The sequence below is a fragment of the Hemicordylus capensis genome, chromosome 2, assembly GCF_027244095.1.
Source record: "Hemicordylus capensis ecotype Gifberg chromosome 2, rHemCap1.1.pri, whole genome shotgun sequence".
Taxonomy (NCBI): Eukaryota; Metazoa; Chordata; class Lepidosauria; order Squamata; family Cordylidae; genus Hemicordylus; species Hemicordylus capensis.
The window spans coordinates 218,574,892-218,590,649 of record NC_069658.1 but is presented as its reverse complement, the minus strand read 5'-3'; the positions used below and the strand labels follow the sequence as shown (position 1 = coordinate 218,590,649).

The 15,758-nt window shown below is 47.6% G+C and overlaps 1 protein-coding gene across 1 annotated transcript in view; it reads left to right on the top strand.

Annotated features, from left to right (window-relative positions):
* Positions 1-15,758, top strand: part of ZBTB7A (zinc finger and BTB domain containing 7A) — an 87,063-nt gene that overhangs the window by 51,232 nt on the left and 20,073 nt on the right. Inside the window, exon 2 of the mRNA XM_053299093.1 lies at positions 6,491-7,698. Coding sequence (XP_053155068.1) covers positions 6,506-7,698 — 1,193 coding nt within the window. The 5' untranslated portion in view covers positions 6,491-6,505. The remainder of the gene's footprint in view (positions 1-6,490; positions 7,699-15,758) is intronic.

Here is a 15,758-nt window from a genome sequence, read left to right as displayed (position 1 = left end):
CCATCAGTAAAGGAGTAACGTAGTCTCTCCGAGATGACCCAGAGACCAACCTGAGATCAAGAGACCATTTAGATGTAAACCTATAGTGTTTTATTATTATTAAGAATATTTATATACCACTTTTCGACAACAACAACAAAAGTTCTCAAAGCGGTTTACATAGCAAAGAGAAGGAAATGGTTCTTCGACCCCAAGAGGCTTACAGTCAAAAAAGAAGGAAACACAAGGAAGATACCAGCAACAGCCACTGGAGGGATGTTGTGCTGGGGTTGGATAAAGACAGCTGCTCTCCACCTGCTGAATATAAAGAGAACCGCCAGTTTGAAAGGTGCCCAGTTAGCAGGGACTGTAATGGTTTAGTGTTGGACTTTGGACCACGCAGCTCTGTGTCCAAATCCTGACTCATCAGATGGCCTTGGGTCAATCTTCCTTTCCATCACTCAACCTAGCCTACCTCACAGGGTTGTGGTGAGAGTAAAATGAAGGAAATGTAGGACAAAAGAGTTAGTTTTATTTCTTTGTCTTCTTGAAAATTCAATAGAAGAGAATGTCAGAAAGCAAAAAAAAAAAAAAAAGTGAGAAGGAAGGAAATAGATAGGAAATGTTAGCAGTAGGGACTCAAAATGCAGACAAAACATGATGGAAACTTGAGAGGCCAGTGCGGGGACCTGGTTGTTGTGAGAAGCTAAAGGGGTGGGGTGGGGCAGGGAAGTATATGAGCCACCCTGACCTCCTTGGAGGAAGGGTGGGGCAAAAATGTAATATAATTAGTGTTTTAATTTGACTATGGGGGAGAAGTTGCGGCGTCAGGGGCTTTCCAGGGGTTGAACAAGGAACTTGAGTCTGGGGCTTTGCCCTGAGAGCAATCCAGTGCTGTATTCAAGCCTTGGCGCCCTCTTGAGGCAAGAGAGTGAACAGCAGTATTCAAAATTGGCCACTGTGATTGGCAGGCAGGGCGAAGCCTCTGGATTGGCCAGGCCCAGGTATAAATACTTGGATGTCGGCCTTCACCCCTTGCGTCATCTCACCAACCAAGCAATTGGCTTGGCTCTGGCTTCCAGCCTCTGACCTCAAGGACTCCAGGCATCTATGCATGGCTCAACCTGTTCCTGACAAGGGTGCCGATTTGGGTAGCTTTCACACAGCGGTTCGTGTGATTTCGCCTAATGCAGAGGGGTTCCCAACCTGTGGTACTCCAGGTGTTTCCAAACTACAACTCCCATCAGCCCCAGCTACAATTTACAGTGTCCAGGAGTGATAGGAATTGTAGTTCAGCAACGTCTGGAGTACTGCTGGTTGGGAACCCCTGGCCTAAAGGAAAGTTCATGCTGTGGTTAATTTCTTGCATCTCTTAATGGTGCCCCAACAAGGGTTTTTGTATTCACAGGAGAAAAGGGCACTCTAGCCACCGCCACCAACAACAAATGTTTATATACCACTTTTCAACAAAAGTTTCCAAAGCGGTTTACATGGGGGAATAATAAATAAATAAGATGGCTGACCAACACTTGTCTGCCCAGGAGAACAAGAATAGAAGGTCCCAGAATTCTGCTTCCTCTGACAGGCATTCCAGAGAAATCAACTTCAAATTCTCACAATATACTTCAGAATTAATTAAAACCCAACTACTGCTGGTTATGTCAAGACACGGCGGGATGAGATGTGGCGAGGGGGCGGATCCAGATGTCGTTTTAGGAGTAAAGCAGCAATAAGCTGATGATGCATCTGTGCTCCCATAAATGGTAAAGCCTTACTTCAAAAGTGCCTCTTAACAATGAAAGAGATGGACTTGAGAACTATGCTCACGGGATGTCTGATATGCTACTTAAGGGAGGCCACTTAAGGGCTGTGTGAGCAGTGTTCTCTTTAAGGCGTGCGCATGTGGCGCGTGCACATAGGTTTTTTTAATGTCCGCTCAGTTAATTTTAGATCCTGCTCAGACTGAATCAGGAAGGCCCCACTCTGAATATACGTGCGCACACACTGCCTTTATACTGCCGCCCAGAACAAAATTCATGCCACGCACAGATGAAAACAATTCGAGAGAACGCTTTGTGTGCGTGCCATGATGCCACTTGGAACACAGAATGCAGTATTGGGCACAGGATTATATCCCCTGAGAATCTCTACTTCGGAAGCAAGATTGTAGTCCTCATGGCTAAGACAGTTGCCTTGAAGTGCCTGCTGAAATCTCAGAGGTCAGAGTGTTGGCTGAACAACGTATCCAGTAACTCGGGCTTGTAGTGTCCTGTGAAGTTCCATGTCCATCTCTCCATGACTAGCAGACCCACAGAAAATATGCAGAGTTTCAGAAATCACAGAATAAAGAACGACGCAATCATGTTCTGAGGGTGAAACTGGAATGGGTGGAATGCAAGGAAGGAGCAATTTCCTAGCTGTAGGAGCTGTTAGACAGTGGAACAGTCTGCCTCATGCAGTGGTGGGCTCTCGTTCTCTAGAGGTTTTCCAACAGAGGCTGGATGGCCACCTGTCAGGGATGCTGCAACAGATTGCTGTACTGAGCAGGGGGGTTGGACTAGAAGACCTCCAAGGTCCCTTCCAACGAACGTTCTATGAAATATGCTTAGTTTACATAATTTATCCAGATTGCAGAATACTGCTTTTAAAACTGTGGCATTGGAAGGATTCTCACAAGTAATCTAGTCCAACTCTTTGCTTGGTTGAGGAAATCCAGAGCTAGAACACCCCCAAAAGATGGTTGACCACTTCTCTGTTTGAAGGCCTCCAGTGAGGTCATTCATTACCCCCTCATTTAGGTTAATGAATTCCATTGTCGAACTGCTCTTCCCATAAAGGGGTTCCTCCTAATGTTGAACTGAAATCTACCCTTTGAACCCATTAGAGCTAGTCCTGCCCTCTAGGACTGCAGAGAACCCCAGATCTATGCCCTCTTTTGTGTGACAACACTATTTTTTAACTGCACACAAGCCCTCTGCCCCTAAATTGACACTTATTTATTTATTTATTTATTTATTTATTTATTTGATTTGTATACCGCCCTTCCAAAATGGCTCAGGGCGGTTTACAATTAAAATAAACTACTAAAACAGTAAAGAGCTAAAACAAATTAAAAAACACTATAACAACTAACAATTTAAAAACATTTTAAAACAACAATTAAACAATTACAGTGATTAAAATCCCGAAATTGGGTTTTTAATTTTAAATAAACCAGATATTAAACCCCCCAACGTTTAGGAAGCGGAGAAAGCTTGGGTGAAAAAGATGGGTTTTCAGGTGTTTTTTGAAAATTGGCAGAGATGGGGAGGATTGTATCTCAGCAGGGAGCGCATTCCACAATCTCGGGGCAGCGACCAAGAAGGCCCGTCTCTGTGTAGCCACCAAACGAGTTGGCAGTAACTGGAGACGGACTTCCTCAGATGACCTCACTGGATGGGCGGTGGGGCTCATAATGAAGGAGACGCTCTCCTAAATACCCAGGGCCTAAGCCGTTTAGGGCTTTGTAAGTTATAACTAGCACTTTGTATTTTGTCCGGGAACCTATTGGCAGCCAGTGTAACTCCATCAGTAAAGGAGTAACATAGTCTCTCCGAGATGACCCAGAGACCAACCTGGCTGCCGCGTTCTGAACCAACTGAAGTTTCCGGACTACGTACAAAGGCAGCCCCACGTAGAGCGCATTACAAAAATCAAGTCTGGAGGTCACCAACTGATGTACCACAGTTTTGAGGTCATTGATCTCGAGAAACGGGCGAAGCTGGCGTATCAGCCAAAGCTGATAGAAAGCACCCATGGCCACCGCCTCAATCTGAGAAACCAGGGAGAGGTGTGAATCCAGAAGTACTCCCGGACTGCGAACTTGTTCCTTTTGGGGAAGTGTGACCCCATCTAGAACTGGCAGATCACTTAATGAGAGAGATACACATGCGGATTAACAGCTTGGTTTATTTGACGTTTCAAACATTTAAGAGAAGTTTCTAGAAGATTCCTTGATGGGATAATCCTTCAGGAACTTAGATGTATCAGTGGCCTTTGCAGCATCCTCTGTCGATGTGTTCCACAAGTGATGTGGCTGGGCAAACCAGAATTTTGTTTTGTCTTGTTCCTGTGTTCATGTGAGGTAGGCGGGGAGCCAGTCTTTCCTGTCTAAGTATTGCTTGGTCATTATGAGTGTGGCAGTAGCATGTGGTAGGCCATGTGCTGTTGAAATGACTTTCATAGAGGCGAGATGTATGTCAGTGTGCATATATTTGGGGCTTTAAAGAACTTGGAGAGATTTTGACACAGAGTGGAGATGGGGAGCGTGGCTTCTGTGTGTCTGTGATTATGCCGTTTGGGTGTGCAGTTTGATATTTGGTGCTATATGGAGTGTCCTGAGAATTTCAGCTTTAATATAAACACACACACATACCAAGTTCCTAGTCCTCATGCTTATAAAGGTGTGCTTGAAAGCATGGTAAGTTGCTACATAAGACTTTCAGTATCGGGAGGCGGACCTCAACCCTATCCATTGTTCCTGTTCCACTCTATGGCTGGCAAACCAGGAAAGGTCATGCAGAATAAAAAGGTCCATGTATGCTGCTCTGCCTGATATATTCTGGTTGCAGAATTTAGAATCCCTAAACACAGGATTTAGGGACAGGCCTGGACAAAATTTCTTTGGATCTAGGAGCCAGGCGATTGACACCTGACAAAATTACCAGACTTGGTGATAGACACTATGGAGGGGAAAAGGAAAAATGGGACTTCTTTTTGTCCGTTTACAAGTAACAAACTTAGAACAGTTTGTCCCAGCTGCCTGGGACAAAAAAATAGTTTTATTAAATTACTTGACTTCTGAATGGCCTAGTCTGGGCACCACGGTTCAGTAGACGCCATAGCTCGCTGGCACTTGGGATTTGTCAAGCCCCTGCTTTAGGGTTTGTTTGTTTTTTAAAAGTACAGGCCCCGTTGTCAGATCCTGAGAGAGGGGCCTGTGTGGAAGAGGAAATGAGTTGTACAGGGCATCAAAGCTCCACTCTTTTCCTCCCTGGTTGATGTCAGAGATTTCACCAGCTGTCCTGGCTGTATGGGATGGATTCATTGCATTATATATCCCTATTACTGTGTTCCGTGATTAATACTAAGCTGATTTTGCTTAAAATACTCAGTTGATTTTGCTAGAAATTTCCTGTAGGCTTAAATCTGTCTTTGCGGGAGCCATAAGGGCTAGAAACTTTACATCTGTAAAATGAAAGCTGAGATCTGTCAGACACCAATTGTTTGCCTGCAAGACTCATAGGCACTTGTAAATAGACACTTGCTTTCAAGAGTCCTTATCATGGGGCAGGGTGGGGCGGTCACCTCAGACGGCAGATTATTGGGACTGAGATGCTCTCTGCTGCTGCCATCAGGGCAGCAATTTGGGACCTCTCTGACCCTTGCAAGCTGCTGTTGCAAGGTGCCTCACTCAAGGCATGGCAGTATTTTGGGCCAGGTACCCCTGCTCCCTTAAATGTCTTCCAAATTACCAGAAATGCACTGTTCTTTGCAAACCTGAAGAGAGATCCCCCACCCATGCTTTCAAGCCATCACTCTACAACCTGAGGAAAAGGCTGAGGCTGCTACACTTGGCTGTCCTTGCCTCTTTTCCTGATGTTTCTGCTGTAGATTACAGTGGGAACTCTCTAAAATGCTTATAGCTGGTTTATTTCTTTTCAGAATGGGATGAAAACTGGAAACATGGTAGACCAGTCTGAGGCCTTTGTACCATATGACTATCCGGGGGCGAAGTGCACAAACTGATTTGGCGTTCTATCCCTAGAACGCCAAACCGGTTCGGAACCCCAGCATTCGAATCGGTTTGGACACCAGGTGTGTGTGGCTTTAAGGAGCGGGGATGGTGCTCTTATTTCCCCCACCAGCACTGTAGTTAAAAACGGTCCCGCAGGGTGGCAGTGCACCTCCTTGCTGGCCCGTTGTGCATTGGACCGGAAGTGCCCGGTGTGCATGTGCACACCACACACATGCACACACACCGGGCACTTCCGGTCAGATACACAACGGGCCAGCAAGGAGGTACGCTGCCACCCCATGGGACCCTAAAAACCAGAGTGCCCCCCACGATTCCCAGTAGTGCATGGAACCGGTTCCGTGTACATCCCTATTTTTCACTCGTCACAGTGTAGTAGACTAGTGGATTTCTGTGGCCCTACAAATATCAGTCCGATCAGGGATCAGGGCTCTCCTTTGAGAGCCCCGGTGGGGTGTGGGGCCTTAGGCAAATCAGCCAGTGAGGGGCCCCCCTGCCATTTACCTGCACACACCCCCTAAAGTTCTGAGGTTTGGCACCTGGCCATTTAAATCTTCCTGATCTCTGCATCCTTGGAGGAGTGAGAGGGGAATAATATAACATTTATGGCGATCTGTTAAGGCTTTGGGCAGAGTTATTGGCACGCCTAAGCAGCACAGGGGGTTGCGGCTGCTGAGAGACTGACCCTGTGCCTTGCTTCCCTTTCTCTCTTTGCAGCCCTCTGGTGTCGGCATGGAGGGTGGTGTGGACGGCCCCATCGGGATCCCCTTTCCCGACCACAGCAGCGACATCCTGAGCAGCCTGAACGAGCAGAGGAACAACGGGCTGCTCTGTGACGTGGTGATCCTGGTGGACGGGCAAGAGTTCCCCACCCACCGCTCCGTCTTGGCGGCCTGCAGCCAGTACTTCAAGAAGCTCTTCACCTCAGGGCTAGTGGTAGACCAACAGAACGTGTACGAGATAGACTTTGTGAGCGCGGATGCCCTCTCCGCTCTGCTGGAGTTCGCCTACACCGCCACCCTTACCGTCAGCACTTCAAACGTCAGCGAGATCCTGAACGCCGCCAAGCTGCTAGAGATCCAGGCGGTAAGGGACGTTTGCACGGATCTCCTGGACAGGAAGATTCTGGCCAAAAATGACCAGATGGATACAGTAGATCAAATTGATCAACGGAACCATCTCAGAGCGAAAGAGTACTTGGAATTCTTCCAGAGCAACCCCATCAACGGCCAACAGGGCAGCTTTTCGTGGACCAACCAAGACTTGAGAGACCTTCACAGGCTCAACTTCCGCGGCCCAGAGGAGGAGGAAGAGCCGGATTGCAATGGCGTGGACTTCTACTCGCAGGCTGCCCTCAACGACAGACCAAAGGTGAATGACTGTGACCCTGACAGCAACCACGCCATGTGGCTGGACCGGGAGGAGGACGAGACCCAGAGACCCTTGTTCCCGCCTTCCCAGAATGGACAATTTGGCGGGCGCAGCCTGCCGACGGCAGCAGGGGAGGACGAGTCGGTGGCGGCAGCTCAACTGGACCAGCAAGAGGCGGGGGGCTCTCCCGCCTTCGTTCCCGAGGGAGGGGAGGGCGAGGAGGGCGACGCCCGGGAAGTGGACGGCCTGGCTGCCAGTGCCCTCTTGCAGCGGATGATCAATTCTGTGGGGCAGCAGCAGCTGGGCGAAGAGGACCGCAAGGAAGACGACGGGGTCATGGATTATTACTTGAAATACTTTAGCACTTCCCAAGAGGGCGGCGACTATCCGTCCTGGTCCCAGAAAGTGGAGAAGAAGATCCGAGCGAAAGCATTCCAGAAGTGCCCCATCTGCGAGAAGGTGATCCAGGGAGCGGGCAAGCTCCCGCGTCACATCCGGACCCACACGGGCGAGAAGCCCTATGAATGTAACATTTGCAAGGTTCGGTTTACGAGGTAAGGACAGGGGGGCCGTGGAGGGAGGTGGTGCTGCTGTTCTGGGCAGGCGTAAGAAATATGCACCGGGTGCACTCCCAGGTGCAAAGTGACAAGTTGGTGGAGGACCTCTGCTTTTTGTTTGAGTGTAAAAAAGCAAGTTTCTAGCCCTCAGGGTGGTGAGGATATGTTGAGAGGTGCATTAGGCAAAATGTCAGAACTTTGAGGGTGGACCAGGTTTTCATAGCTGATGGCTGGGCTTTAGTGTCCTCACCCCTCCCATGACTAACAAAACCAGAACAGTTTTTGCAGAAGAGCAAGAGTTGCAAGGAACATTTTGATGCAGCAGGAGGGTCGTTGCACTAGAGACTGCATCGTCACACCCAGAGTCAGATTGTCTGGTGGTGTGATTGTGCCTCAGACTCTTTTCTCTTTGGGAGATGGCTCTGGGTGGATGGGTTTTGTTTAAGACCTGAAGCCCCACATCTGGGTGCCACAGGAGTCAGGGCTACTCTTGGCCCCTCTGAGCTAGCCACTCTGCTTTCCTCTTGAGCATTCTCTCAGGTAGCCCAATCAGGAATTTGTGGGATCCCCTAGAGAGTGATTCAGGACATTTAGTAGGCAGGGGATTATAGAGAGAGTGGGTGGGATGCAGGCAGAGATGGGCAGCAAAGGTTTAAGCAATAAAGGATTCCCCAAGAGATGCAGAAAAGACAAGCATTACTCACTTCCCCACAATGGAGGTTTATGCTTTTCAGAATAATCATGTCAAGGTGGCCTTGTTCATCACAGGCCCCTGCTCTTTTTGTGGGACATGTTGAGGTCTGAGTGGTGTGGGTCTGTTCACTTGGAGGAACCTTCTGCATGCAAGCCTGCAGGTGCTATTCCCAGAGCAGCGCCAGTGCTTACATGAAGTCTCCCATTCAAATGCAACCAGGGTGGAACCTGCTTAGCAAAGGGGCCAATTCATGCTTGCTACCACAAGACCAGCTCTCGACCCCTAATTCTAGTTCTGGTGGTTCTAGGGGGCTGCCCTCAGGAAGCAGGGAGGTCTGTGAGATGCAGACAGGTAAACAGCAGCAGTCCGTCAGGAAATGGATTTAGATCTGCTCTACTCACGCAGCACAGTGAAATGGTAGATCCCTGAGGTGGCAGACTGGACTATACCACTCCAGTGGTGGAAGTGGGAGAATCCTATTTTTAGATGCCTCCCTGTTACCTATTTTTAGATACCTCCCTGTTAGAAACCACTAGGATAGCAGGGAGACAGGAGCCCTATTCACATGTTATGTTCAGCACTCTTGCAATGAGTATACGGTGTACACAGGGATAGTTATTCACACATTATGCCAAATACAGGTACAGCAGTCCACTTCCTCTCTGTACCATGCCTTTGAGAGGCCTGTACCCAGGTTCATCTAACATGAACACAGGTGCAGTCATTCACACAAACACATGTACCAGTGTACTCATACAACATCATGTTTGAATAGGGCTTGGTTCTCAAATAGCCCTCTGTCTGTTCTGTTGTGCTAGATTTCTACTTGTGAGGATTTTGATTGATATAGGGGATATTATCTATCTATCATATTTTTATACCACCCAAAACTTGTGTCTCTGGGCGGTTTACAACAAAACCAAATAAATGACAATAGAAAAGTTAAAACATTAGTTAAAATAAATGACAGCAGAAAAAATTAAAGCATTACAACAATGCAAAATTTTAAAACAAAGTTTTAAAACAATCTTAAAACTATTAAAACAGTATTTAATTAAAAGCCTTGATGAACAGATGCATCTTTAAAGATTTTTTAATAATTGTCAGAGATGAGGAGGCTTTTATTTCAGCAGGGATCACATTCCAAAACTTCAGGGCAACAGCGGAGAAGGCCCATCCCTGAGTAGCCACCAGATGAGCCATTAGTAACTGCAGACGGACCTCTCCTGATGATCTCAATGGACGAAGAAGACGTACTCTTAAATACCCAGGGCCCAAGCTGTTTAGGGCTTTATAGGTTATAACCAGTACCTTGTATTTTGCCCGGAAGCTTATCGGCAGCCAGTGTTTCAATACAGGAGTAATATGGTCTCTCCGAGTTTATCCAGAGACCAACCTGGATGCCACATTCTGGACCAGCTGTAGTTTCTGGACTACATACAAAGGCAGCCCCACATAGAGCACATTTCAGTAATCCAGTCTGGAGGTTACCAGCATATGTATCACTGTTCTGAGGTAGTCTATCTTCAGAAACAGATGCAGCTGGCATATCAACCGAAGCTGACAGAAGGCACCTCTGGCTGCTGCCTTGACCTGGGACACCAGGGAGAGGCTTGTATCCAGAAGCACCCCCAGACTGTGTACCTGTTCCTTGCAGGGAAGTGTGTCCCCATCCAGAACAGGCAGATCAAACTCACTTCCCGAGGTTTCAGTACCTCTGGCTTATCTGGATTAGTTTGTTATCCCTCATCCAGCCCATCACCACCTCCAAGTGAAATAGATTTGGGTGTCATCAGCATACTGATAACACCCTGCACCAAATCTCCTGATGATATCTCCCAGCGGTTTCATGTAGTTGTTAAACAACATCAGAGACAATGCGGAGCCCTGAGGGACACCATACAAAAGTTCAGATTTTGAAGAACAGCAGTCTCCAAGGGACACCATCTGGCCCCTGCCCGAAAGGTAGGAGCAGAACCACTGCAAAGCAGTGCTTCCCACTCCCAACCCCCTCAGACGCTCCAGGGGGATACTTGTGGAATTCTCTGCCATGAGATGTGGTGTCAACCAACAACCTGGATAGCTTTAAGAGGGGTTTGGATAACTTCATGGAGGAGAGGTCTATCATTGGCGATGCCTCTGAGTACCAGTTGCAGGGGAGTAACAGCAAGCGAGAGGGCATGCCCTTAACTCCTGCCTGTGGGCTTCCCAGCAGCATCTGGTGGGTCACTGTGCGAAACATGATGCTGGATTAGATGGGCCTTGGGCCTGATCCAGCAGGGTTGCTCTTATGTTCTTATGGTCGATAGTATTGAAAGCTGCCAAGAGGTCCAAAAGGACCAACAGAGTCACACTCCCTCTGTCAATTCCCAGTTGGAGATCATCCATCAGGCCAACCAAGGCAGTCTCCACCCCATAGCCCACCCAAAAGCCAGTCTGAAATGGGTCTAGATAATCTGTTTCCTCCAAGACTGTCTGGAGCTGGGAGGCCACCACCCTCTCAGTTACCTTGCCCAACCATGGAAGGTTGGAGACAGGCCTGTAGTTACTCCACCCTGAGGGATCCAAGGCAGGCTTCTTCAGAAGACGTCTAAAAGGAGGCCTCTTGCCCTCCCTCATGGTTTCCTCTGCCCTCTCAGGATCCTACCAGCTGCTGCATATTGTGATGTAAACTTGCTAAGAAAAACTGAAGAGGCAGGTTGTTGCTGGGGTGAGAGAGCAAGGGGAGAAATGCTTCATGTGAGGTTGATTGGCTGATGAGGCTCTCTCTGTGTGTAAATGAGGCACAGCTGACAGTCAGCAAGCCAACTGGTAAGGTACAGTGAGTGAGGAGGGGAAGGGGTGGGTACCATCACTCCATGGATACTCGTCTCACTATCAGTGGCAGTTTGTGATGCAGGACAATAATTTTTTTTTGAGGGTCATCTGGGATATGAGCTGGAAGGGGTTCAGAGGAAGGCTACAAAGATGGTGAGAGGTCTGGAAACCAAACCAAGCCTTATGGGGAATGGTTGAAGGAAGGAGCTGGGCAGATTTAGCCTGGAGAAGAGAAAACAAGCTATGAGAGCTGTCTTTAAGTATCTGAAGGGCTGCCGCATAGCAGGAGGAGTGGACTTGTTCTCTGTCACTGTTGCGGGGAGGACTAGAAGCAAGGGGTTGAAATGACAAGGGAGCAGATTCAGATGAGATCTTAGCTCTATGCAGGCATTACGTTGTATGCATCTTCTGATGTCTGTACACAAGTGTTTGTGTGAACGTCTGTACCTGTGCTCATTTTAAAAGTGAACCTAGGTGCAGGCCCCCTGAAATGCAGGATACAGATGAAAAGTGTGCTGCTATACCTGCCTTCAATATAAAATGTAAAAAACTGTACCTACCTACCGCTCTGCCACTGTGCACACTGTACACAGATTGTATGAGTGTTGAACATAATGTTTGGATAAGGCTATTAGGAGTTTCTTAACTGTAGATCTCGCTCTATCATTGCATTTCTGAACAAAACTTTTGTTTAATATTTGAACTGGGTGACTACCTGGGAGTGCTATCTGCTGTAAGGTATTCCCTCTAGGAGAGGGGATATAGCTCAGTGGTAGACCATCAGCTTTGCATGCAGAAGGACCCAGGTTCCCTCGCTGGCAGCATCTCCAGATAGGGCTGGGAGAGACTCCTGCTTGAAACCTTGGAGAGCTGCTGCCAGTCAGTGTAGACAATACTGAGCTTGATGGACCAACAGTCAGACTCAGTAGGAGGCAGCTTGCTATGTTCCTCTTTTCCCAGAGCTGTCTCCGTGGGTTTCCCAAGCTAACCCTCGCAGGCAACTTACAAGACTGCTTCTCTTCTGCAGTAGGACCCCATTGTGTCTCTTTGGCCCACAGAGCGGTCCGATCAGATGTTGATCCCAGATCCAAATCACCACCTCTCTAAACACAGCTTTGGCATTACTTCTGCCTCTTTATTTGTTTGCAGCATCGATTAGTCACCTTACCACATATCAATCAAAACACGAGCTCCCAGAAGCCTGTTCTTTTAAAAGAAAAAGGAAAAAAACCCAAGCAAATTCAGTTTAAAGAATCGCCATTAAAATGTACTGTGAAAACCAAACTGTGTTGGCAAACATAAAAGATAATGAAGCAGAAACATCACAGCCCGACATCTGTCTCTAAAACGTGGCCAAAGAAAGCTTTCAACAGCTTTTGACCTGTTGGCCTGTCTTGGTGGATCTGTCTGAGCATGGAATTCAGGTGCTGGCTTCCACACCAGAGAAATGCTACACAACCGCACCTCCCAACCAGGCTGACTTCCTTAAACATGTTGCCTTCTGCAGAGTCAGACAGCTGTTTCAAATCACTCAGTTTTTTCAACTCTGATAGGCAGCAGCGTTCATCTATCTAGCTATCTAGCATACTTTTATACTGCCCAAAACTTATGTCTCTGGGTGCTTTACAACCAAACAAAATAAATGACAACAAAAATTAAAACATTAGCTAACACAATAAATGACAACAAAAAATTAAAACATTAGTTAAAATAAATGACAGCAGAAAAATTAAAACAGAACAGATGCATCTTTAAAGATTTTTTTAAAAAATTGGGCGGAGGGGGTCATGACGAAGAAGATGTTATCTTAAATACTCAGAGCCCAAGCTGTTTAGGGCTTTGTAGGTAATAACCAGCACCTTGTATCTTGCCCAGAAACTTATCGGAGTGTAGATCTTTCAATACAGGAGTAATATGGTCTCTCCGAGATGACCCAGAGACCAACCTGGCTGATCAACCAACCTGACAGCTTTTCAAGCTGTCGGGCAGGGGAAGGTCTTCCCCAGCTCTGCTCCCTGAGACCTTTGAACCAGGGATGCAGGGACTGAGTCCAGGATCTTCCATATGCAAAGCAGATGCTGTAGGAGCAGCAGGAAAAGGCTGCAAAAGTGGATCTTGAAGGAAAGGAGATGCATCTAATAGAAGGCCCACCACTGAGGGTCTGGGCCATTTAGGGATCTAAAGATAAAAACTACAGTTGACACTAGTTTGAATCTAGGAATTCTCCCCTGAATTTTTGGCTGCACACTTGGATCCTCTGTCTGCAAATTCTCGGCAATTTTTGTGTGTGTTCAGTATCAGCATTTGACATCAGAAGATCTTGCATTAGCAGTTCAAGGAGCTGACCACATCCGATAAATGTAATGTAATAAAAGCAGTGCTCGCTTCATTCATTCATCTTTTGAGCTTTGCATTCAAATATTTGGTCCTGACAGGGACCAAATCTGACAGATGCAGATGGAAAGCCAAATGGAAACATGCCAAATTTTAAGATTTGCTGAGGTTTTGATTTGGCTCCCCTGATCAGCAGTGCCTGAATTTGAACCCAGAAACATAGCCGAAGCAAGTATAAATAATCTGGAATGGGTGGAATCTGTTCCCTCTGGTGGATGTGAAAGCTTCCAAACAGTTTTCAAAGGAAGGCTGACTTGCTACACTGAGCTGAATAGGGACAGTTGCTCTCCCCTACCACTTTCCCCAGTTAAGCAGGGGTTATTCCCAAACTGTGTGTCACAAGGGAGCCTAAACATAGTTCCCTGTCTGAAAAAGGCTCACAGTCTAAAAAGAAATACAAAGGATACACCAACAACAGCCTCTTGGAGGAACACTGTGCTGGGCTGAATAGGGACAGCTGCTCTCCCCCTGCTAAATATGGGAGCCACCACTTGAAAAAATGCCTCTTGGCCAAATTAAGAGGGTGACTCCCAAGCTGTGTTCCACAAAAGGGCCTGAAGATGGTTCCTCATCCCAAAAGGGCTCACAATCTAAAAAGAAAGACAAAGGGGACACCAACAACAGCCACTAGGAGGAGTGCTGTGCTGGACTGAATAGGGACAGTTGCTCTCCCCTTGCTAAATATTAGTCATCCCTTTAAAAGATGACTCTTTGCCTAACTGTTGTTATTTAGAATATTTATATACTGTGCTGCATTTCAACAACAAAAAAGTTCCCACAGCAGTTTACATAGGAAAAAGAATGAGAAGATGGTTCCTTGACCCAAGAGGGCTCATGGTGTAAAGAGAAACACAAGGGAGACTCCAGTGGCAGCCTCTGAGAGGGATGCTGGGCTGGAATGAATAGGGACAATTGCTCTCCCTCTGCCAAATAGAAGAGAGCCCCCACTTGAAAAGGTACTTCCTGGCGCAGTCAACAGGGATGTTCCCTCTTCCCCGAAGCTGCCCTGGTGGCTTGTGGGGTGGGATGCCTGGGCCTTGCTGCCCGAGTCCCTGCTTTTCGTCCCCACCCCCCCAGGTGCCTTGTAGCCCCACGTGGAGTGCATTGCCTAATCTAACTGGAAGGTCCCCAATGCATGGCAGCCAACACAGCCTCTCCTGCTCAAGGGATGGGTTGCAGCCAGCTCACCAACCATAGGTGGCCTTGTGACCACCTGCACATCCACGGCCAGGTGGATCCTGGATTGGGCCCCGGCTGGGCCAGTCTGGAGAAGCGCCAAGAAGCAGCTTAAAACTGAAGCCTAAATGCAGGCCAGGCTTACTGGCAGAGTCCAGGTGGGTATTTGCCGGAGGCGGGCAGCACAGGATGCGTCCAGCAAAACGTCGGATTCTGTGCACAGTTCTGGTCACCACATCTGAAAAAGGACATTGTAGAACTGGAAAAGGTGCAGAAGAGGGCAGCCAAGATGATCAGGGGCCTGGAGCACCTTTCTCATGAGGCAAGGCTACAACATCTGGGGCTTTTTAGTTTAGAAGAAAGACGACTGCGGGGAGACATGATAGAGGTCTATCATATCATACATGGTATGGAGAAAGGGGATAGAAAGAAATTCTTCTACCTCTCACATAACACTAGAACCAGGGGTCATCCCATGTAATTGACTGCTGGGAAATTTAGGACCAGCAAACGGAAGTATTTTTTCACACAGCGCAAATCAGCTTGTGGAATTCACTGCCACCAGATGTGGTGACAACCAACAACCTGGATGGCTTTAAGAGGGGCTTGGATAACTTAATGGAGGAGAGGTCTATCAACGGCTACTAGTCAGAGGGCTATAGGCGACCTCCAGCCTCAGAGGCAGGATACCTCTGAGTACCCGTTGCAGGGGAGTAACAGCAGGAGAGAGGGCATGCCCTCAACTCCTGCCTATAGGCTTCCAGCAGCATCTGATGGGCCACTGTGCGAAACAGGATGGTGGAGTGGATGGGCCTTGGGCCTGATCCAGCAGGGTTGTTCTTACGTTCTTATGTCCACAGTAACAGCAATAATCTTACTTTGTTCATATTCAAAGCTGGGGTGGGGGGCACTCCTATTATGGGATAAGTTTGAATATTTGGCCCTGTTTCTCTGGTGTGAACCTGTTCTTGTAAGA